General features: G+C 42.8%; 1 protein-coding gene across 1 annotated transcript; it reads right to left on the reverse strand.

Moving 5' to 3' along the window:
- Nucleotides 1-4,089: 4,089 nt before the first annotated feature.
- On the reverse strand, nucleotides 4,090-26,197 carry LOC115131961 (adhesion G-protein coupled receptor G7-like). Its single transcript, XM_029664086.2, has 16 exons — nucleotides 26,113-26,197; nucleotides 24,204-25,013; nucleotides 21,852-21,956; nucleotides 21,628-21,737; nucleotides 19,955-20,098; nucleotides 19,750-19,835; nucleotides 17,922-18,055; nucleotides 17,500-17,613; nucleotides 17,116-17,285; nucleotides 16,640-16,792; nucleotides 7,766-7,878; nucleotides 7,118-7,449; nucleotides 6,788-6,869; nucleotides 6,164-6,322; nucleotides 5,723-5,882; nucleotides 4,090-5,476 (listed from the first exon to the last, which is right to left on the reverse strand). The coding sequence occupies exons 1-16, from the start codon at nucleotides 26,147-26,149 to the stop codon at nucleotides 5,288-5,290; spliced, it is 2,898 nt and encodes a 965-aa protein (XP_029519946.2). The 5' UTR covers nucleotides 26,150-26,197; the 3' UTR covers nucleotides 4,090-5,287.

The raw sequence follows: 26,197 nt of genomic DNA on the forward strand, positions 1-26,197 counted from the left end.
GAAGTAAATTTAACAAGTGACATTAATAAAGCATCATAGCTTTCACCTGGAATCACCTGGCCAGTTTATGTCATGGAAAGAGCAGGTGTTCTTAATGTTTTGTACAGTCAGTGTAGTCTGAACATCTTAAATCACCCTGAATGAATCCAATATAGAGCAAGTCTTACCTGTAGCAAAGACAGCTATAACCCATAGCTCCTTCATCTCTGCTGTTTCCAGTCATCCAGTGTCAGCAGACTGCACATTATTAGGACGTCTGATGGTCTTATGCTGCGGGCTCTCCACCTGTCACAGAGACTGTAGTAACGTTCAGGTACCAGTTAATGATTTACTATTGAAATTAAGGGGGCAGTACTGTACAGGATCAGTAAAGACACACACAAATAAGTCAGCTATGTTACAGGATGAATAAAATGGACCAGTCAACCAATAGCATTACCCTTCTCTATGCAAAACATTCTTGGTTGCAGCAGGGAAGGTACAGTTCATGTTTTGGTAAACAGAACAACTTTTTTTCCACTAGAGCAGGTGTAATTAGATCTCCCGATTAGAGTTGAAGAATTAAACAAAGTAATGGAAGTGTCTTGGAGGTCTGGATTAGAATGTGAGGACACTAGAAGGTATACTTCTTTAGAACAGGGTTTCCCAAACTCAGTCCTGGGGCCTTCCTGGGTGCAGGTTTTGTTTTTTGCCCTAGCACTACACAGTAAAGTAAATTAACCAACTCAAGATTTGATTATTTGAATCAAACAACATTGAAATGACTTAAACCACATCAAAACTGTGTTGAAATTATAATGGACCTACAAGTATAGTCTACAAATACCTAGGTGTCTGGCTAGACTGTAAACTCTCCTTCCAGACTCACATTAAACATCTCTAATCAAAAATTAAATCTAGAATTGGCTTACTTTTTCGCAAAACAAAGCTTCCTTCACTTATGCTGCCAAACATACCCTCGTAAAACTGACCATCCTACCAATCCTTGACTTCGGGCGATGTCAACTATAAAATAGCCTCCAACACTCTACTCAGCAAACTGCATGTAGTCTATCACAGTGCCATCCGTTTTGCCACCAAAGCCCCATACACTACTCACCACTGCGACCTAGTTTGGACTAGTTTGAGCAAATGTTGACTGCGAGGAAGTCTCTAAATGGGGGTCATCGCTGTTGGGGTCACCTGACAGGTACTTTCCACACTGAGTATTCTGGGAGCTGGATGGTACCGCAATCGCTACTCCTTCCTCCATCAAGGAACTCAGAATCAGAATCACCTTTATTCACCAAATACATTTGCAGGTACAGGAATTTGACTCTGTGAAATGGTGCTGCCACAATAAACAGAATATACAGACAGACAATAAACAAACAGATTATATACGGACAATACATACAGTGGGGGAAAAAAGTATTTAGTCAGCCACCAATTGTGCAAGTTCTCCCACTTAAAAAGACGAGAGAGGCCTGTAATTTTCATCATAGGTATACTTCAACTATGACAGACAAAATGAAAACAAAAATCCAGAAAATCACATTGTAGGATTTTTAATGAATTTATTTGCAAATTATGGTGGAAAATAAGTATTTGGTCAATAACAAAAGTTCATCTCAATACTTTGTTATATACCCTTTGTTGGCAATGACAGAGGTCAAACATTTTCTGTAAGTCTTCACAAGGTTTTCACACACTGTTGCTGGTATTTTGGCCCATTCCTCCATGCAGATCTCCTCTAGAGCAGTGATGTTTTGGGGCTGTTGCTGGGCAACACAGACTTTCAACTCCCTCCAAAGATTGTCTATGGGGTTGAGATCTGGAGACTGGCTAGGCCACTCCAGGACCTTGAAATGCTTCTTACGAAGCCACTCCTTCATTGCCCGGGCGGTGTGTTTGGGATCATTGTCATGCTGAAAGACCCAGCCAAGTTTCATCTTCAATGCCCTTGCTGATGGAAGGAGGTTTTCACTCAAAATCTCACGATACATGGCCCCATTCATTCTTTCCTTTACACGGATCAGTCGTCCTGGTCCCTTTGCAGAGAAACAGCCCCAAAGCATGATTTTTCCACCCCCATGCTTCACAGTAGGTATGGTGTTCTTTGGATGCAACTCAGCATTCTTTGTCCTCCAAACACGACGAGGAGACCTGGGTCAGATGTTTCAGCTTTCTCCTTGCTTGCTTCAGTCCCGTGGCCAGTTGTGTCAGTATTTGGTCATGCCGCCACCTGCATATGCTTCAGATCGGCTGGTTGTCCACATAGCGTGCAGCTGTCTGGGCTGTCTGCCAACTTCCACGTGTGAAGGTTTGTTGGTGTGGGAAAAACATTGTACACAGAGCAAAGCAGAAACTTAATCTGCTGCCCTTCCATGTTCCAGGTGAGTGACCACTCTCTCACGCTCCCCCAGCATGTTCAGCTGCTGTGTTTTTTTTATGGCTACAACCTTGACATGCCTGCTTTCTTCCTCAGCCTTTCATACATCCCTCTGACATGCCTGCTTTCTTCCTCAGCCTTTCATACCTCCCTCTGACATGCTTGCTTTCCTCCTCAGTGTTTCATACCTCCCTCTGACACGCTTGCTTTCCTCCTCAGTGTTTCATACCTCCCTGCTTTCTTCCTCAGCCTTTCATACCTCCCTCTGACACGCTTGCTTTCCTCCTCAGTGTTTCATACCTCCCTCTGACACACTTGCTTTCCTCCTCAGTGTTTCATACCTCCCTGCTTTCTTCCTCAGCCTTTCATACCTCCCTCTGACACGCTTGCTTTCCTCCTCAGTGTTTCATACCTCCCTGCTTTCTTCCTCAGCCATTCATACCTCCCTCTGACACGCTTGCTTTCTTCCTCAGTGTTTCATACCTCCCTGCTTTCTTCCTCAGTGTTTCATACCTCGCTGTTTTCTTCCTCAGTATTTCATATATCCCTCTGCACCACATCACTCCTTTGGATCTGCTTTCTTCCAGCTTGACCTGGTTGTGCATCCCAGACTCAGCCTGTCTTGGTTTACCAACCCAACAATGTCAATTTACCAACATGTACATAGCCAAAACATTATTGGGCAATAACACTTTTGATATATATAAATGGTGTGTGTATTACTATAGGCAATAATGGAAGTCTATGAGACATTGACAAAGGTTGAACTTGCAGCCAATCAATCTGTGAGTTACAAGTTGGAAATGAACCCTTTAAGCGGCAGCTCAACTGAGTGGCTGACAACCAAATGTAAATTCAAATAAATATAACTTTTGTTTACCATATTTTGTCATGCCATTTAGTAAAATGATCATGTGGTTTTCATTATTGGACTCCTCTATATTTTTACACAAACATTCAAAGATGGTTAAAAGACATGAACGTGAGCAAAACTGAACCTGATTAATCACACATTTCCAGTACTAATTGTATATAAAATGGGATATATTGTCACGACTTCCGCCGAGGTCGGTCCCTCTCCTTGTTCGGGCGGCGTTCGGCGGTCGACGTCACTGGTCTTCTAGCCATCGCCGATCCACCTTTCATTTTCCATTTGTTTTGTCTTGTTTTCCCGCACACCTGGTTTGCATTCCCTCATCACTCATATTGCATATAACCCTCTGTTTCCCCCCCATGTCTATGTGTGGAATTGTTATATGTAAATGTATGTGTACTCCAGGCTGGTTTGCATTCCCTCATCACTCATATTGCATATAACCCTCTGTTTCCCCCCCATGTCTGTGTGTGGAACTGCTATATGTATGTGTACTCCAGGCTGGTTTGCATTCCCTCATCACTCATATTGCATATAACCCTCTGTTTCCCCCCATGTCTGTGTGTGGAGTTGTTATATGTATGTGTACTCCAGGCTGGTTTGCATTCCCTCATCACTCATATTGCATATAACCCTCTGTTTCCCCCCATGTCTGTGTGGAGTTGTTATATGTAAATGTATGTGTACTCCAGGCTGGTTTGCATTCCCTCATCACTCATATTGCATATAACCCTCTTTTTCCCCCCATGTCTGTGTGTAATAGTTATGTGTCAATGTATGTGTACTCCAGGCTGGTTTGCATTCCCTCATCACTCATATTGCATATAACCCTCTGTTTCCCCCCATGTCTGTGTGTGGAGTTGTTATATGTAAATGTATGTGTACTCCAGGCTGGTTTGCATTCCCTCATCACTCATATTGCATATAACCCTCTGTTTCCCCCCATGTCTGTGTGTAATAGTTATGTGTAAATGTATGTGTACTCCAGGCTGGTTTGCATTCCCTCATCACTCATATTGCATATAACCCTCTGTTTCCCCCCATGTCTGTGTGGAGTTGTTATATGTAAATGTATGTGTACTCCAGGCTGGTTTGCATTCCCTCATCACTCATATTGCATATAACCCTCTGTTTCCCCCCATGTCTGTGTGTGTAATAGTTATATGTAAATGTATGTGTACTCCAGGCTGGTTTGCATTCCCTCATCACTCATATTGCATATAACCCTCTGTTTCCCCCCATGTCTGTGTGTGTAATAGTTATATGTAAATGTATGTGTACTCCAGGCTGGTTTGCGCCGGGTTATTGTAACCCATGTGTGTATAGTTTTCTGAGTCCCGTGTTTTGTTTGCCTCAATAAAGGGCTCCGTTTGCTAACCATCTGCTCTCCTGCGCCTGACTTCCCTGCAGCCAGTTACACACTCCTTTACATATTACATGACTGTACAATGTTGTTGAACTCTAAAATATCATTTTTGGTATCATAAAATTACCAATATTTGATGTTATTTATTAATTTGAGGAACTCTTGAAAAATATGCTCTACCAGGAGGTTGAGTTGCCCATTAAAGGAATGCTATTTAGCTAGCTATTATGGAGAAATATTGTTGTGGGATTTTTTTGTCTGTGCAAATATAAATATATTTTCATATTCATATCAGTATTTACAATCTGCCTGTTGTTTTCAGGACATGTAATTTTACAGGTATTATGAACATATAAACAGTAAATATGAATGTATATATATATTTGAATACTCATATATTGACACAAATATATCATATTGTATTCATATTTGATATCAGTCATCCTTTATCTTGGCCTGTCTTCCATTATAAGTAACTGAAGCAGACATGACTTTAATGTACCATTTTCAGATGATTTAAAAAGCATATGTAAAATCCAATACATAACTAGTTTAACCTAATTGGGCAACTGAACAGGCTGCTTGAGATGTTAGCAATCAAAAACAAATGATTTATGGCATATATTAAGGCTAAATACACATTTTTCAGAAGAAAAATGATGTGGCAGTTAAAGGGTTAATGTGTCGACAGATCAGTGTCCAGCTGTGTGTATGATTCAACCTTTTCTCTGTGCTCGTCTCGCCATAGACTGAACCTCTTGGTGTGAAGTTGGATCTCAACACTAGAGACAGATTTCAAAGCATCTGCCATCATTTTCTTGACAATTGATGTTCTTGCTGTGAACAGAATGAAAATCTGCAAGCCCTGTGAAGCGAAAGCAAAAATACAAAGACATTAACAAGTATTTTCAGGAACACACAAGGACAAACAAAATGTAGTGTTTCCATAAGGAGCAGCTCAATTTATTTATGTTTAGTTTGTGTCTAATTTTCAAATCATGCCTGGATTCTGTGGTACAATAGACACTAGTATTTCTAGTTTACATTTGAGTCATTTAGCAGACGCTCTTATCCAGAGTGACTTACAGTAGTGAGTGCATACGTTTACTACCTGAGTGGTGGTGAGTACACAGAAGGAGATGTTGAGTATGGTGTACATGGTCTGGTTCTGTGGAATGAGCAACAGATAGCCCAGGATCCAGGAGAGACCGAGCACCACAGCCAGAGAAAAGCTACTGAGGAACTTCTTCTTCATCGATGTGTGTCTTGTACTGGGAAACATAACCAACATACTTAGACTGCTGTAATGCTGTGGTATAAGAACAGTATGCTTCCATTGACTGAGTGGGTTAGAGCCGTGGTGACCACTACAATTAATGATTTTCTTACTAACGACAATTAATAATAAAGAATAATAATACATTTGATTTATTACAAGCTTTTAATGGAAAGACAAAACATCAATAGGCTCATTAGTAGGCATTTAAATCAAGACATCTTAATGAATACAACTTTGTACTTTGTGCCTCCAAAATGCCCCAATTAATGTTACCTGGTTAAATGTGGGTTGGTCTTGCACGTTGTAACTGCAAAACATACCAACATCACTGTGTTGAAGATAAGCATGAACGCCACAGGGACCAGGAACCCCCAAAACATTGGCAGCTTGAAGTCAAAGTTCCCCTTTGGATCGAGGGCAGCAAGCCAGCAGCTGAGAGGTCAAATTAATGAGTTAGAGAGTGGGACAATGTGACAGACGAAACAGAACGCCTGTTATTTGAGTAACGTGGTATAAAGTAAACACGAAACCTTTGAACGAAATAGAACATTCTTTTAATAACTTATGTTTGAACTTTTTATATTGCTCTTGGCCAATTATTAGCATGCATTACAAACATGCATACGAACATTGAGAGGGATAACCTTTTACAGCATGAGTTATAAAATGTTATAAAGCAATTGCCCCACTTTAATTTAAATTGAACCTATTATACAATAACCACTGAAGAGGAAGTAAATTGCAGTACAGCACAGCACAGTACTCAGGTGTAATACTGGTAGTATAGTACAGTAAGGTATAGTATAGAACAGTACACAACAGTGCAGTATAATATAGTACAGCATAGTATAGTACAATACAGTACAGAGAAGTAGTACAGTAGTAGTATTGACTCACAATTCCTCCTGCCTGTAACCCAGTGGATCATCCACTCTGTAACTAATTCCTAAGGTGAGAGACACCACAACTGCAGGCAGTCCTAAAAGACAGAATGATGTTGTTATTTCCTGGTAGATTTGCATGCAGCCATATACAGAGTATAGACACTACACATACATCCTCTAAAGACATAACATCACTATACAAGTTGCTTTTAAGTACTATTCCAGGCATATTAGAGCCTGAAAATATCACCTAGCATTAGTTTTGGTTCAAGGAGCCCAGGTCTAATGTCAGCCAAAGCTTCTGAAACAACAAAATACTTTATTTTTCTCCATGCTGTCCTACCCCATCCGATGGCCACGGTATAGGCTGTGAAGTGTGACGGGCTGGTGGCCAGGCTGTTTCTGATCATCAGGAAGACGTGTGTGGCGTACAGCGTGTTCCAGGTGAACGTCCCCAACAGGAAGTACTGCAGCAGGACTGCCACTGCAGTACAGGGCCCTCTGTCCTGCTCCGTGTGTGTGTCGGACGGGGGGAGAACGTTGTCCTCCTGTATTTCAGGTTTGTCCAGCTGTTTATGAGGGTTGTCCACTCCCAACATGAAGAGGAGGGTGAAGATCAGGAGACACACGCAGACGCTCACTAAGAGGACCGTTGGGTTGGTTTTGCGTGATTTCCTGGGGACAGGAGACAGACAACAATATGTTAGGTAAGTTACAGTATATGTGGATGTGTTGGTTCATTAATAGTGGGTTTTATAATGGTTTCACCTATCAAGTCCTGTTGGATCAGACAAAGGGCTTCTTTACACTGTTGAGAAGCACCACATATTTTGAATTGGTTCTGGAACCCTGTAGGATCTTACCTGGTTGCGATCTGGAATGTTACTGTATATTTTGAATTGGTTCTAGAACCCTGTAGGATCTTACCTGGTTGCGATCTGGAATGTTACTGTATATTTTGAATTGGTTCTGGAACCCTGTAGGATCTTACCTGGTCACCATCTGGAATGTTATTGTTAAACTCAACCCTATGATGGACATGGAACATCCCAATATGGTGATCCAGTTTAGCGCTTCAGCGTATTTAAAATCCCTCCTGAACGACTGTAGAAAGAACAGAAAAAATAAATTTCAACACAAAGTTTCTGTCACAGTCATACTGTATAAAGTCATCACCCTCATCTGACCTGGATATGCTGTGGTAAACCATAGGTCAGCAGTTCCAACACTAGGGGTCACAACCCCATGTGGGGTCGCCTAATATGAAAATGGGGTCACAGGAGAATATCCAAAATCCTGCAAAAAATATATATATATATTTAAAAATGAGTGTCTTTGTTTCTCAAAATCACTGTCATGTGGATAACCTTAAAAATCTAAATGAAAATTATTCAAATCTAAAACATAAAATTCAACCAGAAAGCACCCTTAGATCGCCCTTAGATCGCTGCACTTGAATCATTCCCACTTAAGGTGACCACATTTAAAATACAAAAATGCAGGCCAACAGGAGGATTTGCGGGACAGTGTTACCTACCCTGTAACTAACTTCAAAATGATAATTCTTCATGTTTTGCCAGTGAAATGTCCAAACTGTGTCTGATTGCCAATCGTTTGATCTCAATCAGATTCATGAGAATATGCATTTAGATCTTATTGAGTTACTGTTTCATGCACAAATTAGAGCAGATGGTGTTAAACTATATAGCCTTCCTGAATTTTGTGTGCTGTTGAGGTTTGGCTGCATGATCATTTTGGGGGACTATTCAGCTAACCATCCTAAATCTCATGAGGTGGTGTTTTTAGTGTAACAGTAACGTTATACTATGCTATTATATTTGATTCTGTTATGTAGAACATGTAATATGTGATCTTCCAAGACATTGATTCAGCTTTTGTATACAATGGATGCTGATTGGTTAAAACTGCCTTCCAGTCGGTGTCTATTCCACAAGTTATCACCAACTAAATCTATGACGTTAAAATGCCTATTTACACTGTTCCATCTGACTGCGCAATCAACTATCTCATCAGCCCAGCCAGTCAATGTATTAACTTGATCTCCACTATAAAAAGCATCTAGATTTTATCTCACATTTCTTTTATGGTAACATTTTTTTTTCTACATTGTAGATTTAACAGGGAGGCAACGTTTCTCAGCCAGTTGAAATCATTAATCAGCTGACATCATTTTTTTGGATATATACCAAGAAATGTCAATTGATAAAAGGTCAAACAAATCAAAAGGCAGCTAATTTGCAGTCTTTCCAGCTTCAGTTTGAAGTGATTGTGTTAGCTGTGTTGTTGTTTGCTAGCTCCTCTAAACAACAGTGTCCTGACTAGTGAGCACATTTTCTATGCCAGGCGAAATTGCATCCAAATAAATATTACTAGAAAACAGCTTAAACAAATGCAAATGCAGCTACTTTTCTGTTGTTTTGGCTGCAATTTTTGACGTGACTGTAAGTTACTAATACAAGACTAGTAAAGGCCCAATGCACTATTGTTGTGAAAATATGTATTATTATTCTCAAATTTTCCAGGGGGTGCAGCACCCTCAGCACCCTACTTCCCACTGCTATGCTTATATCTTTCAGTCTAATATGGCTATTTACTTACTTTTCTAGCTCTTCATCAGAAACTTTTTGAAGTTGTTAAGAGGCCTAAATGTCCTCTCCAAGTTTGCTGTAATTTAGTTCGAAAGATTTTGAGAAATATTGGTTGATGATAGGCTAGGTCTCATCTTGTGCTGAGCAGATTATCAGATCTCAACACTGATTGGAGAAAAGTCTTTGACATCACCATGGCTGTAGGCTACCACATCCTTATGATATACAGGTATATCATAGCACAACGGGACTGCAAGAGACAGGTTGGAATGTCTGACTGAAATACGGGACAAAGACAGGTTTTTTTCTAAATTGGTGGTGGTGTTTGAATTTGTTGATAAAATGTGGGACGTGATTGTTTGGTTGGTCCAAAATGCAGGATTGTTTGGTTGGTCCAAAATGCAGGACTGTCCCGCACAATCTGGGACATGTGGTCAACCTATTCCCATGGTGAATGGCAAGGCCCACTACTGTATGAAACCATACACTATTTCAGATATATTACCGCAACAATAGATATGGTGAAAACAAGGTGTGGGGAGGCACAGAAACTCACATCAATACCTTTGTCAGATAACACTGTAAAACTAGGAGTTGATGCTATAGCTAGCAATCAATAGGAAACTGACTGAACCACTAAAAAACTCCTCAGCATTCCAAATGGACATTTGTTGTGAGGGCCGAGGTGCCCATTCATTTACTTTTGTTTGCTACATGTCGGGGATGATATTCACAAGGACATATTGTTCTGTCTTACAATTCTCAAGCATGAAACAGCACAAAGGATGCTCAGCGTGCTGCATGACTATACTGATGAAAACAGATTCCATTAGATTGAATGGTGGGCAGAAAAACAGACTTAGTTGTCTAACTGCCTATGTAACTGTCATATTAGGGAAACTGAATGAACTGAACGCAAGCATGCAGGAGAAATACAAAAACATTCTAACATTCTGCAGATGAGTGACCGGATCTGTAGATTCAGAGGAAACAATGTCTTACTGGAGAGAAATCCGTTTGAGTGTGATTCTGACTTAGTTGACATGCCTGGAAGTGACATCGAAAAGCTGATCGAGCCATCATATTCCGAATGCTGCAGATACCGCATTTTGGTTCCTGACCCAAAGGGAATAAATACCCAGCCGTCTCCCTCTGAGTATTAAAACTCATGGTACCCCTTGACAGCTCATATTGTGTGAGGCTTAAAAAATGAGTGTCTTTGTTTCTCAAAATCACTGTCATGTGGATAACCTTAAAAATCTAAATGAAAATTATTCAAATCTAAAACTGTGCACTCCTCTGCATTAAAACCAAATATCGATCCAGGTTGGAAGTGACAGCAGAGATGAGGTGAACACTGGCAACCACACCACCTGATTTTGAGTAGCTCCAAAGCAACATGCATCAAGTATAGTATGTCTCTGATCTCATAGCCCCACATCAAATGTATGTGATGGTGAGTTGAGAAGTCAAGCAGAAAGACTGTTAGAATGTTTTGCAATTGACTGCCATAGCTCCAAATAAAAGTCAACATTGGCTCTTACTTTTACTACAAAACATTAATGTGTTATGTTCTGCTAATTACTGATATCCCCTTTAAGAACGGAGCACCCTATTCTTGTAAATAAACTTCAGTTAGTGCTCAACACGGCTGCTAGAATCTTGACTAGAACCAAAAAATGTGCTTATATTACGGCAGCGCTAGCCTCTATACTGGCTTCCTGTTAAGACTAGGGCTGATTTCAAGGTTTTACTGCTAACCTACAAAGCATTACATGGGCTTGCTTGTCACGTCTGGAACAGTACTTCATTGCAAACAACATTGTACCAGTGCTGTTGAGTTTTATTGGCCCCAAAACATACAGTTTGCTAAGAGATCTGACTGCCTCTCTGAAGCCCTCCAACAAAACATTCACAGAGATTGTGGAGATATAGCAAAATCACTCCTGATCGCAGAACGTTTTCATTTCCTCAAGAGACACCCCAGAATGAGGGGAGTGTGTTAGTACATATGTTAGCAGAGTTGAAGAAACTGTCTGAGCATTGTCAGTTTGGAGAGAACCTAAATTACACATTAAGGGAAAGATTTGTTTATGGACTGAAACAAGAAACACATTCAGAAACATTTGCTCACAGAATCAGATCTCACTTTTGCAAAGGCTGTTGAAATTGCTGTAGCTATGGAAATCGCGACCAAAGATGCAATTGAGTTGCATAAATACTGACCTCCTCTGTTGAACAATTAATTGGTACAATTGCAGTAGCGCAATATGGGTGACACCAGAAATCGAAGGCAAACCCCTCAAAATGGAGCTGGACACAAGATCTGCAGTGTCTATAATTTCCACGACTGTCTACAAGGAGCACTTCAAGGATATCAAGCTGAAGAAAACAAATGTGTTGTTGAAACCCTACTCAGGAGAGAGATTGAGCCCAATGGGGGCGTTGCAGGACAGAGTGAATTATGGGGGACAAACACAGCAGTTACAGCTGTATGTGGAGCCTGGAACTGACCCCCTATTTGTTCGCAGGGAACGGCTGTCTAAAATAAAGCTGAACTGGTGTGACTTGAATATGCTCCACACATCCCAGCCTAAAAATAAAGGCACAGACCAAACACTGGAACACTTGCTGAAGAAATACGTCACCATTTTCAGTGATCAGATGGGAACAGTAAAAGGCTTCACAGCCAAACTCGTACTGAGGGATGACGCAACCCAAAATTCTGCAAAGCCAGATCTGTTCCATACTCCCTGAGACCAAAGGTGGAAGCGGAAATGGAACGCTTGAAAGATACAGGAATCCTGACGAAAGTGGACAGAAGCGAATGGGCCACATCCATTGTTCCTGTATTGTAGCAGGACGCACAGACTACGAGCACCTGGCTAAACTGGAAGAGGTCCTGAGAAGACAAACTTACAGAAGTGTGAGTTCTTCAAAGACAAGATTGTCTTCTGTTGACATGAAATTGACCGCAATGGATTGCACAACACACAGGACAAATATCAATGCAGTGGTACAGGTACCATGACCGCAAAATGTGACTGAAGTGACATCTTTCACTGGACTGATCAATTACTACAGAAGATTCCTCACAAACCTTTCAGCAGTACTCCAGACAATCTCAATCAGCTCCTGGAAAATAATAGGACATGTCAGTGGACAGCAGTGTGAAAATGTGTTTAAAACGGCTCATCACGGCTGAACATGTCCAGATGCATTGCCAGCAAACTGCCAATGAAGTTGGTTTGTGATGCATCCCCTTATGGCTTAGTGGCCATCCTTCACACACACTGAAAGATGGGTCAGAGAGGCTAGTGGCCTTTGCGTCATGAATGTTGAATGATGCAGAGAAAAACTACTCACAAATCGACAAAGAAGCACTGTCGATAGTGTGGGGCATCAAGAAATTGCACACCTATATGGCAAGCGTTTCACAATGGTTACGGATCACCAGCCGTCGATTTTCAGTCAAAAGAAAGGCATTCCGGCAATGACAGCATCCAGGTTACAGCGATCCGCCTTGTTCCTTGCCGGTCATATGTAATGTCACTGAGTTTATGCAGTCATCCCTCCACACAAATGGATTACACAGACCGTGCTGTACAAGAGAAAGACACAGGAGTGTGGATGCAGTGAACATTTTTCATACCTCTCAGCTTGAGGCAGTACCTGTCAAATCAAATCAAATTGTATTTGTTGCATGCGGCAAATACAACAGCTTGGGGGTAGAAGCTGTTAAGGAGCCTTTTGGTCCTAGACATGGCGCTCCGGTACCGCTTGCCATGCGGTAGCAGAGAGAATAGTCTATGACTTGGTGACTGGAGGCTTTGACATGGGCTGTACGCACTACCCTCTGTAGCGCCCTACGGTCAGATGCCAAGCAGTTGCCATACCAGGCAGTGATGCAACCATGCTCTCGATGGTGCAGCTGTAGAACTTTGAGGATCTGGGGACCCATGCCAAATCCTTTCAGTCTCCTGAGGTGGAAATGGTGTTGTCTTGCCCTCTTCACAACTGTCTTGGTGTGTTTGGACCATAATAGTTCATTGGTGATGTGGACACCAAGGAACTTTAAACTCTCAACCCGCTCCAAATCAGCCCTGTTGATGTTAATGTTCGGCCCTCCTTTTCCTATAGTGCACGATCAGCTCCTTTGTCTTGCTCACATTGAGGGAGAGGTTGTTGTCCTGGCACCACACTGCCAGCCTTTCAAAGCACTTCATGGCCACCGACGTGAGTGCTACGATAGTAGAGGGACACATCCGAGGTGAGGATTTACAGATTTACCTCCGTGAACAACTGTGTCATGGCTGGGGTCCGCCCCTATATATAGACCCCAAGGCTGTGACACACGTTCTCTTTCATTTTTTCGTATGGTTTGAGGTACAACCTTTATGAAGTTCACTTGGTAAGTCACTGGTTAGTGTACTGTAATATCTTGCGTTGAAGTGTACTCATTGGCTGTTTGCAGCCTGGAGCAGCTGTGGCCAGCCTCTCCTCACAAGTGCTCCACTTGCTGCGCGCGGTTGATCAGTATCTTCCGCCCGTGGTTTGTCGTACTTGCTTGTGTTTCATTAGCGTTACACTACGACTCCGTATGCATCCATTAGTGTGGTGGCTCTTGCTGCCAAAAACTGTAATTTACCTTACACAACTTGTCGACTGGCTTGCTCTATGTGTGTGTTGTGAATTGCTTTAACACGCTGCTCCAATACCTGCAGTCTCGCTTGGATGAGGGCTTGGCAGCCTCTACACTGAGAGGATATTTGGCTGCCATATCTGCCTGCCATGTTGGGTGGATGGACAGGCCAGTGGGGCGCCATCCCTTGGTCTCCAGGTTTATGAAGAAGATTCGTCGCCTGTGTCTAGCTAGGACCCGCTCAATGGCGAGCTGGGATCTGGATGTAGTCTTGGCAACTTTGGCAAAGCCACCATTCAAACTGTTGGAGTTTTCCTCCCTGAAACACCTCTCTATGAAGGTGGCTTTCTTGGTAGCTATTACTTCCATGAAGAGGGTGGGTGAGCACCATGCTCTTTCGGTAAGTTCTGAGTGCTACCGGATGGACCCCGGTGGGGTCCCTCCCAACCCTTCATTCCTCCCGAAGGTTCTGTCAGACAGGCATGCGAACATCCCTTTTATCCTGACTGCTTACAATCCCCCGGCAGTGAGGGGGAGTCTGGGCCTCCCTCCGGGCATGCTGTACCCTGTGAGGGCACTGGCTGCCTATGTGGAGCAGACACGGTCAGTGAGAACAACAGACCAGCTCTTTGTCTGCTTTGGTGAGAGAGTCCTGAGGGCTGGGCTATCAAAGCAAAGGCTCTCTCACTGGATCATGGACATGACTAAGACAGCATACCTGCCTGGCTGGCAGGCCAGTGCTGGGATCTGTGGGGGCACATTCAACACGAGGTGTGGCTGCGCCCTGGGCTCTACTGAGAGCCGACTGACACGGCCCCTCGCTGATATCTGTGCTACGGCCAGCTAGGCTTCCTCTTGCTCCTTTGCTAGGTACTATCAGATAAATGTGGCACCTCCCTCTGCGGTTGATTCAGCGGCCCTTGGCATCGCTGGGACCCCTTCCTCATTGACGGACCCAGCATCTCGGTCCCGCGCTGCGACTTCGCCGCTGGCTGACCAGGTCCCTCTAGCACCAACTAAATCTGGTACGGGTATACCAATATATTGGAGTGATCCAATATAGTGAAACACAACAAAGGTTACGTATGTGAGCTATATAGATCACTACAATTCTCTACGGTGCTAGAGGCTCCTCAAAAATGATGTAGAGAACGTGTGTCGCAGCCATGGGGTCTATACATAGGGGCAGACCCCCGCCGTGACAGGTGTACACGGGAGTAAATCTGTAAATCCTCACCTCGGATGTGTCCCTCTGCCACGGAGTGACACCAATATATTGGAGTGAACCATATAGCTCACATAACTGTGGTTTCATATGTAACTTTCAATGTTTGATGTGGGGATTGAGAGTCATCATACACCAGAAATACAAATATCAGCTTTTGCAGCAACTACATGAAAGGCATGTTGAAATTGTCCAAATCTGCTCACGAGGAGCCACTTCTGGTGGCCCAGGCTGGATCAACAGATAGAAACCATGGCAAAGAACTGTAGCGGATGTTTGGAAACCTTTCACATGCCTGCTCCTACCCCAGTCCACTTATGGGAATGGCCCATTGCAGAGAATTCATGTGGATGCCGGCCCCTTTGAAAAGCACATGTTTCTGGTTATAGTTGATGCCAATTCAAATGGACGGAGGTGTTTTGCACTGACTCCTCCACCTCAGCTCAGACTATAGTGTCTCAGAACAACTTTTACACCCTTCGGATTGGCTCTGCAGCTAGTAAACTACAAAGCCCAAGCTTTTGTAAGTGATGAGTTTTCAAGATTCATGTCGGCCGGGAGCGCCATCTCCGAATAGTACAGGAAGTGATGGTGCAAGATTACAGAAAGGGAAGGAAATGTACACGCACAAACGGGATCCAGAACTTACCAGGTTCAAGTGAGCCCAGACATCATTTGGCGGCATCACATTAACCAAATGCATTCCACAGAAAACAGCACAACAATCGTGAGAGAACTGGCACATAGAGCACCTGGGAGAGACACACAGGAAACTGTAGAGGACGGTGGGACGGTACAGAGACCCCAGGCTGAAAGAAGGGAACGTGTGGATGAAGGTGCTGCTATAGCAGAAACTATTATGGACCAAGCACACACTGTGGATGTGCAGGAGCCTCCAGACAATCCAAGGCGCTACCCAGAACGAAGGCACCAGACAATCCAAGGCGCTACCCAGAACGAAGACACTAGACAGACTGGACTTATAAACAAACAAACACAAACACAAATGAACTGTTGAAGTTCAAATGAAAAGATGCAAAATAACTACAACAAGTTCTGGGAAATGTATCAGTTGTGGTTTGGTAGAAGTAACTCTGATTGTATAAGAGAAGGAATGTCATGTTCTGTTAATTACTGATGTCTCCTTTAAGAACGGAGCACCGTACTTGTACTAACTAGCTTTAGCAAATGTGAAGCTCCAGTTCACTTCCTTGTATTGGAGACTTTCTTATTATATCCATTAGTAATAAGAGGTAAGACACTACAAAATGGTTGGGTCACAAGAATCTTCAGATATCAAAATGGGGTCATGTTTCAAAAAAGTCTAGGACCCCCAGATAGGTCAGCGTGTGGTCAGTAAAAGGGAGATGAAGGCAGCTAGCTACTCACCATCAGCACAGCAAAGTTAGTGGTGTGATTACAGAAACAACGCAGGCCGTCTTCTGAGTGGTTGACTTTGGAGCAGCCAAAGGTGCTCCAGTCTTTCAACGTGTAGTTCCACCACACGCAGGCAAAGTCATGGAGGGAGGCGTTGGGGACAGTCTGAGAAGTAAGAACAGAAACAAACTCACTGAAAATCCTTCAGCAAAAGACATGCATTCACAGTACTCATCTTTTATTTATTTTTTATCTAAGTCAATTGTGAAGACTAACAGGTTTAAGTAAATGTGGGAAAGAAGAAATACCAATTATAATAGATTGTATTATGTACAAGACAACATATGTTCCCTGTAGCGGATAAGCATCAATGGAGAACTTCGATCAGGGGTGTAAAAACATGTGACTTAGATCATGAATAACTTCCCAATACGTTTCCCAGAGAATTTGGACCACTATGTGTTTATTGATTCCAAGATAAATCTTACTGTGGGCTTAAAGAGCATCTCAACATGTAACCCAGACACTTGTCCCAGGTTAGCAGAGATGACCCTTCTCCTGGTTCCTGAAGAAGCTCTGAAAGCCCTGGACCTGAAGAACCGGTCGTTTTGGTAGAGCACAAAACCAATGGAGTAGTTTGTGTTTTTACTACGTAAAACTGAGTGGAGTGAGAAAGATGGGAGATTGTTGTTCATATCAGGACTTCATATACATGAGTAGCTTGACCTTGCCTTGAGGGCTTATCTCGATAGTGACTCTAAATCTAAACATTTGGAGACCACAAACAGCAGTTAAGCTCTCTCAGTGAAAGCAGTACAAGGAAATTGAAGCTTGAGTTTATACACTATGTTTGCATACCAACATTGGCTCACCTGGTGGGAATTTCATGACAATCTGGACATCGGTAGAACCTCCTTTGTCAGCTATCAGTTCAGAGGTATTGGTGTGGAGATGAATTCTGTTGGCCACAAAATTACCAGATCTTCCTGGAGAAGGAGATTAAATATAGTGTTACTTCTGTACCACAGTAGGTGGGTGGCACATTAATTTGGGAGGACGGGCTCATGGTAACGGCTGAAGCAGAATAAGTGGAATTGTATCAAATACATCCATGTGTTTTATGCCATTCCATTCGCTCCGTTCCAGCCATTAATACAACAAATCAAATCCATACCAAACCTTATTGACCATCAGAGGAAAAACATTTGAAAATTGAGAAGTTTTACCCAGTCAACAGAGATTTAAACTATCACTTTAAATGCCAGTGTGTAGGTTCACTAGCAGTCCCACCCACCAGTCAGAGCAGTAAACTGGATCCCTACTGAGTCACTTGGTACTTGGACAGACTGGACTACCAGGTTGCGCTGAACCACCAAGGACACATTATTGTGCTGGTCCAGGGAAAACATCTCCAGGGTCTCTGTGAGGCTGGGAGAGAAACACAGAAAAACATTAGTGTACATGCACATGCAGACACACACAGAGGAACACGTACACACATTCAGTGGGGCAAAAAAGTATTTAGTCAGCCACCAATTGTGCAAGTTCACCCACTTAAAAAGATGAGAGAGGCCATCATAGGTACACTTCAACTATGACAGACAAAATTAGAAAAAAAAATCCAGAAAATCACATTGTAGGATTTTTAATGAATTTATTTGCAAATGATGGTGGAAAATAAGTATTTGGTCACCTACAAACAAGCAAGATTTCTGGCTCTCACAGACCTGTAACTTCTCTGTCCTCCACTCATTACCCACTCGTTACCTTAATGGCACCTGTTTGAACTTGTTATCAGTATAAAAGACACCTGTCCAAAACCCCAAACAGTCACAATCCAAACTTCACTATGGCCAAGACCAAAGAGCTGTCAAAGGACACCAGAAACAAAATTGTAGACCTGCACCAGGCTAGGAAGACTGAATCTGCAATAGGTAAGCAGCTTGGTTTGAAGAAATCAACTGTGGGAGCAATTATTAGGAAATGGAAGACATACAAGACCACTGATAATCTCCCTCAATCTGGGGCTCCACGCAAGATCTCACCCCGTGGGGTCAAAATGATCACAAGAACGGTGAGCAAAAATCCCAGAACCAGACGGGGGGGACCTAGTGAATGACCTGCAGAAGTAAAAGTAACAAAGCCTACCATCAGTAACACACTATGCCCCTGCTTAAGCCAGTACATGTCCAGGCCCGTCTGAAGTTTGCTAGAGAGCATTTGGATAATCCAGAAGAAGATTGGGAGAATGTCATATGGTCAGATGAAACCAAAATATAACTTTTTGGTAAAAACTCAACTCGTCATGTTTGGAGGACAAAGAATGCTGAGTTGCATCCAAAGAACACCATATCCACTGTGAAGCATGGGGGTGGAAACATCATGCTTTGGGGCTGTTTTTCTGCAAAGGGACCAGGACGACTGATCCGTGTAAAGGAAAGAATGAATGGGGCCATGTATCGTGAGATTTTGAGTGAAAACCTCCTTCCATCAGCAAGGGCATTGAAGATGAAACGTGGCTGGGTCTTTCAGCATGACAATGATCCCAAACACACCGCCCGGGCAATGAAGGAGTGGCTTCGTAAGAAGCATTTCAAGGTCCTGGAGTGGCCTAGCCAGTCTCCAGATCTCAACCCCATAGACAATCTTTGGAGGGAGTTGAAAGTCTGTGTTGCCCAGCACCAGCCCCAAAACATCACTGCTCTAGAGGAGATCTGCATGGAGGAATGGGCCAAAATACCAGCAACAGTGTGTGAAAACCTTGTGAAGACTTACAGAAAACGTTTGACCTCTGTCATTGCCAACAAAGGGTATATAACAAACTATTGAGATAAACTTTTGTTATTGACCAAATACTTATTTTCCACCATAATTTGCAAATAAATTCATAAAAAATTCTACAATGTGATTTTCTGGAGAAAGAAAATCTCATTTTGTCTGTCATAGTTGAAGTGTACCTATGATGAAAATTACAGGCCTCTCTCATCTTTTTAAGTGGGAGAACTTGCACAATTGGTGGCTGACTAAATACTTTTTTGCCCCACTGTATACTCCAACATATGTAGAAATACACTCCGTTCACGCTCACACACACACACAGACAAACACACACACTCCAGTACTTTTGGACAGCGCCTCTCTCCTGTGTACTCTCCTCACTGGCATTCAGCAGCTGACTGATGGTAGTTACAGCTGCCACTGCGATGTCCTGCAACATGATCAAAACCAGGGGATGACCGTCAAGTGTTCAAATCACTGCAGTAGCGACCTCACGTTTCTCTCCAGAACATGTCATAGTTCACGACTTGATTTCAAAACATGTTATACCTCTGTGATATTTGCAGACAGAAGCAGTGTGTTAGCGATCTGAGCTGCTGTGGTGATGTTGTCAGCTGACAGACGCTCTGGTTGTGAGGTCAGGATCTGAGTACTGAAGGCTAACTGTAGTAAATCACCTGAACTGCTGGAGATCTGAACAGGGAGAGACAAGGATTTTTATTTATTATATTTTAGTAATGTTTTTCAACAGAACATTGTATAAGTTGCAGCAACATGCTGAACTGTGAGTACATTTGGATATTAAATTGCCAGTACTAAATAAACTCAGCAAAAAAAGAAACATCCTCTCACTGTCAACTGCGTTTATTTTCAGTAAACTTAACATGTGTAAATATTTGTATGAACATAAGATTCATCAACTGAGACATGTGACTAACAGAAATTGAATAATGTGTCCCTAGACAAAGGGGATGTCAAAATCAAAAGCAATAGTCAGTATCTGGTGTGGCAACCAGCTGCATTAAGTACTGAAGTGCATCTCCTCCTCATGGACTTGCTGTGAGATGTTACCCCAGTCTTCCACCAAGGCACCTGCAATTTCCCGAACATTTCTGGGGGGAATGGCCCTAGCCCTCACCCTCCAATCTAATAGGTCCCAGACGTGCTCAATGGGATTGAAATCCGGGCTCTTCGCTGGCCATGGCAGAACAATGACATTCCTGTCTTGCAGGAAATCCCTCACAGAACGAGCAGTATGGCTGGTGGCATTGTCATGCTGGAGACAATGAGATGAGATTGCAGGAAGGGTACCACATGAGGGAGGAGGATGTCTTCCCTGTAACGCACAGCATTGAGATTGCCTGCAATGACAACAAGCTCTGTCCGATGATGCTGTGACACACCGCCCCAGACCATGATGGACCCTCCACCTCCAAATCGATCCCACTCCAGAGTACAGGCCTCGGTGTAACACTCATTCCATCGACGATAAACGCAAATCCCACCATCACCCCTGGTGAGACAAAACCGCGACTCGTCAGTGAAGAGCACTTTTTGCCAGTCCTGTATGGTCCAGCGACGGTGGGTTTGTGCCTATAGGCAACGTTGTTGCCGGTGAGGCCTTACAACTGGCCTACAAGCCCTCAGTCCAGCCTCTCTCAGCCTATTGCGGACAGTCTGAGCACTGATGGAGGGATTGTGTTCCACCCGTTCCACAGGTGCATGTTCATTAATTGTTTATGGTTCACTGAACAAACATGGGAAACAGTGTTTAAACCCTTTACAATGAAGATCTGTGAAGTTATTTGGATTTTTACGAATTATCTTTGGAAGACAGGATCCTGAAAAAGTGACGTTTCTTTTTTTGCTGAGTTCATGTGGCTCAGTTGGTAGAGAATGGCACTTGCAACGACAGGGTTGTGGGTTCGATTCCCACAGGGGACAAGTATGAAAATGTATGCACTCACTGTGGATAAGAGCATCTGCTAAATGACTCAATAAAAAGTCATGTAAAACACAAATAAAAAAGAATGTTCCTCATCAACTGTTAAGCAGAATAAAGGAACAGAATACATGATCTGAAGGTAAAAGCCAGTTGTTACTGATCTTCAAACTGTAAGATCCACTCCTCATAATGATGACCTAAGTAACTGACCTGAAGAAAGAAGAACGCTAAATCAAGACTTCAATCAGGATAATAAAAAGTATGCATATTGGCCTACATTTCCTTGAATGTCACTGAGGGTAAATTCACACTGCAGAATGTGAGGAGGACCAAACATTGGAGAGCCAGTGTCATTCAAACATCTTGCTGAGGCTCTTGGTAAACCGGCTGGAGGAAACAAGACAAAAAGATACTCAAGGTTTTGTTTTACCTAATACAACATTAATTAGGACTGTAACAGACGAATACATTTTTCTAATTTTAGGTGAATAAAAGTAATACCACTGGTTGTCTTCTCATCACACAACTCGTCTGAATAAGCAGACCAGCCAAATGTTGTTCTTGGGAAGGAAAAATCACCAATGATGGTGGAATTGCAGAAATTCCCTATAGAAGTAAAATACATTTCAACATGGAGCAAATGTATGACTGCAAACATGAAATATACATTCTGAATGTAAGATCCAATGAATAGTGTTGTGGACTGTGAATGTGAGACCCAGGGTTAGCTATAGTAGTGTAGTGGTGTGTACTGTGAATGTGAGACCCTGGGTTAGGTATAGTAGTGTAGTGGTGTGTACTGTGAATGTGAGATCCAGGGTTAGCTATAGTAGTGTAGTGGTGTGTACTGTGAATGTGAGACCCTGGGTTAGGTATAGTAGTGTAGTGGTGTGTACTGTGAATGTGAGATGCAGGGTTAGGTATAGTAGTGTAGTGGTGTGTACTGTGAATGTGAGATCCAGGGTTAGCTATAGTAGTGTAGTGGTGTGTACTGTGAATGTGAGACCCAGGGTTAGGTATAGTAGTGTAGTGGTGTGTACTGTGAATGTGAGATCCAGGGTTAGGTATAGTATTGTAGTGGTGTATACTGTGAATGTGAGATCCAGGGTTAGCTATAGTAGTGTAGTGGTGTGTACTGTGAATGTGAGACCCAGGGTTAGGTATAGTAGTGTAGTGGTGTGTACTGTGAATGTGAGATCCAGGGTTAGGTATAGTATTGTAGTGGTGTGTACTGCAAATGGTAGATCCAGGGATAGGTATAGTATTGTAGTGGTGTGTACTGTGAATGTGATATCCAGGGTTAGGTATAGTAGTGTAGTGGTGTGTACTGTAAATGGTAGATCCAGGGTTAGGTATAGTATTGAAGTGGTGTGTACTGTGAATGTGATATCCAGGGTTATGTATAGTAGTGTAGTGGTGTGTACTGTGAGATCCAGGGTTAGGTATAGTAGTGTAGGGGTGTGTACTGTGAATGTGAGACCCAGGGTTAGGTATAGTAGTGTAGTGGTGTGTACTGTGAATGTGAGATCCAGGGTTAGGTATAGTATTGTAGTGGTGTGTACTGTGAAAGTGAGATCCAGGGTTAGGTATAGTATTGTAGTGGTGTGTACTGTGAAAGTGAGATCCAGGGTTAGGTATAGTAGTGTAGTGGTGTGTACTGTGAATGTGAGATCCAGGGTTAGGTATAGTAGTGTAGTGGTGTGTACTGTAAATGGTAGATCCAGGGTTAGGTATAGTATTGTAGTGGTGTGTACTGTGAATGTGATATCCAGGGTTATGTATAGTATTGTAATGGTGTGTACTGTAAATTGTAGATCCAGGGTTAGGTATAGTAGTGTAGTATTGTGGAGGAGTCTGAATGGTAGATCCAGGGTTAGGTATAGTAGTGTAGTATTGTGGAGGAGTCTGAATGGTAGATCCAGGGTTAGGTATAGTAGTGTAGTATTGTGGAGGAGTCTGAATGGTAGATCCAGGGTTAGGTATAGTAGTGTAGTATTGTGGAGGTATGTAGTATTGTGGAGGAGTCTGAATGGTAGACCCAGGGTTAGGTATAGTAGTGTAGTATTGTGGAGGAGTCTGAATGGTAGATCCAGGGTTAGGTATAGTAGTGTAGTATTGTGGAGGAGTCTGAATGGTAGATCCAGGGTTAGGTATAGTAGTGTAGTATTGTGGAGGAGTCTGAATGGTAGACCTAGGGTTAGGTATAGTAGTGTAGTATTGTGGAGGAGTCTGAATGGTAGACCCAGGGTTAGGTATAGTAGTGTAGTATTGTGGAGGAGTCTGAATGGTAGATCCAGGGTTAGGTATAGTAGTGTAGTATAGACCCAGGGTTAGGTATAGTAGTGTGGAGGAGTCTGAATGGTAGATCCAGGGTTAGGTATAGTAGTGTAGTATTGTGGAGGAGTCTGAATGGTAGATCCAGGGTTAGGTATAGTAGTGTAGTATTGTGGAGGAGTCTGAATGGTAGATCCAGGGTTAGGTATAGTAGTGTAGTATTGTGGAGGAGTCTGAATGGTAGATCCAGGGTTAGGTATAGTAGTGTAGTATTGTGGAGGAGTCTGAATGGTAGATCCAGGGTTAGGTATAGTAGTGTAGTATTGTGGAGGAGTCTGAATGGTAGATCCAGGGTTAGGTATAGTAGTGTAGTATTGTGGAGGAGTCTGAATGGTAGACCCAGGGTTAGGTATAGTATTGTGGAGGAGTCTGAATGGTAGACCCAGGGTTAGGTATAGTAGTGTAGTATTGTGGAGGAGTCTGAATGGTAGATCCAGGGTTAGGTATAGTAGTGTAGTATTGTGGAGGAGTCTGAATGGTAGATCCAGGGTTAGGTATAGTGTAAGTGTGTGGATGTACCCTCTGAACAGGTCTCTCCAGTCCACTCATCGGGACAGATACAGACTCCACTCTGCAGCTCACCACCATTGAAACAGTCCAGATGAGGGATTGTGGTGGTAGAGGTGGTGGTAGAGGTGGTAGGAAAAATGGTGGTGGTAGAGGTGGTGTTAGACATGGTGGTGGAGGTGGTGTTAGACGTGGTGGGAGAGGTGGTGGTGTTAGATGTGGTGGGAGAGGTGGTTGTGGAGGTGGTGTTAGACATGGTGGGAGAGGTGGTGTTAGACATGGTGGGAGAGGTGGTGGTGGAGGTGGTGTTAGACGTGGTGGGAGAGGTGGTAGGAGAGGTGGTGGTGGTGTTAGAGATGGTAGGATAGGTGTTGGTAAAGGTTGTGGAAAAGGTGTTGGTGGTGTTGGTAGAGATGGTGGGGAGACTGATACTGGTGATAGGGATAGAGGTAGGGTAACCAGTAGTTGGAAGACCAGTAGTATTTATGTAACCAGTAGCTGGAGTATCAGTAGTAGTTAGGTAACCAGTAGTTGGATGACCAGTAGTAGCTGCAGAGTATTCAGTATTTGGCGTGTCGGTAGTTGGACTGTCGGTAGTTGGAGTGTCAGTAGTTGGAGTTTCAGTAGTTGCAAGGTCAGTAGTTGGTGTATCAGTAGTTGGAATGTCATTAGTTGGAGGGGCACTAGCTGGAGAGTCAGGTGTTAAAGGGGCAGTAGTAGTTGGAGGGTCAGAGGTTATAGGAGCAGTAGTAGTTGGGGTAGTTATGTCAATGGTGATTAGAATGGCAGATGATGTGGTGAGATCCCCCTGTGATAAAGACACTTTAAAAAAGAGAATTAACTCAGTAAACCACATAAACAAGGGAACATAGTGCCAGTTGCTATAAATATAGGAGATGATCCATGCTGTTCCAGTTTCATTGTGTCTGCATCAGTGTAGAAATGTTTTCTACTGTAGTTTATGAAAGAAAGAAGTCATTATCACTGCCAATAAACGGTTGGTAGCAAAGGCTACTCTGTTATCAACTGTATCTGAGACCTGACAGTAGTCTATTCACAGTATGTAAACAATGTCTTAACAGTAAAATCTGAAACAACGTCTTCACTGATGTTACTGTATCCCTTGCAGCAAACAGAGAAAACATAAATCAATCATTGACTATAAATCGAACTTTAAAACACATAAACCACACTGTAAAAACAGTAAGGTTATATATGGGTAATAATCAATTCATAAGTTAAATGCATCATACATTTTTGCACATCTTCATTGAAAGCAATTTTCCAACATAATTCTCAATCACAGAAGACTCTTAACAACAGCATCATACACTGAGTATACCAAACAGTAGGAACACCTTCCTGATGTTGAGTTGCACCTCCACACACTTCTGCCCTCAGAACAGCCTCAACTCGTCAGGGCATGGACTCTACAAGGTGTCGAAAGGGATGCTGGCCCATGTTGACTCCAATGCTTCCCACAGCTATGTCAAGTTGTCTGGATGTCCTTTGGGTGGTGAACCATTCATGATACACACAAGAAACTGTTGAGCATGAAAAACCCAGCAGCGTTGCAGTTCTTGAACAAAAACGGTGGGCCTGGCACCTATTCCCATACCTGTTCAAAGTCACTTAAATCTTTTGTCTTGCCCATTCACCCACTGAATGGAACACAGACACAATCCATTTCTCAATTGTCTCAAGGCTTAAAAATCCTTCTTTAAACTGCCCCCCCAACTTCATCTACATTGATTTAAATAAATTTAACAAGTGACATTAATAAAGCATCATAGCTTTCACCTGGAATCACCTGGCCAGTTTATGTCATGGAAAGAGCAGGTGTTCTTAATGTTTTGTACAGTCAGTGTAGTCTGAACATCTTAAATCACCCTGAATGAATCCAATATAGAGCAAGTCTTACCTGTAGCAAAGACAGCTATAACCCATAGCTCCTTCATCTCTGCTGTTTCCAGTCATCCAGTGTCAGCAGACTGCACATTATTAGG

Source organism: Oncorhynchus nerka, linkage group LG2, assembly GCF_034236695.1.
Source record: "Oncorhynchus nerka isolate Pitt River linkage group LG2, Oner_Uvic_2.0, whole genome shotgun sequence".
Taxonomy (NCBI): Eukaryota; Metazoa; Chordata; class Actinopteri; order Salmoniformes; family Salmonidae; genus Oncorhynchus; species Oncorhynchus nerka.

Excerpts from the sequence above, each read along its gene's own strand:
- LOC115131961 (XM_029664086.2), bottom strand. The coding sequence starts at position 26,149 with ATGAAGGAGCTATGGGTTATAGCTGTCTTTGCTACAG. Across the intron at positions 7,879-16,639 it reads CTAACTTTGCTGTGCTGATG|TCGTTCAGGAGGGATTTTAA; the intron begins GTGAGTAGCTAG and ends TTCTTTCTACAG. Across the intron at positions 6,323-6,787 it reads GGTTACAGGCAGGAGGAATT|CTGCTGGCTTGCTGCCCTCG; the intron begins GTGAGTCAATAC and ends TTGACCTCTCAG.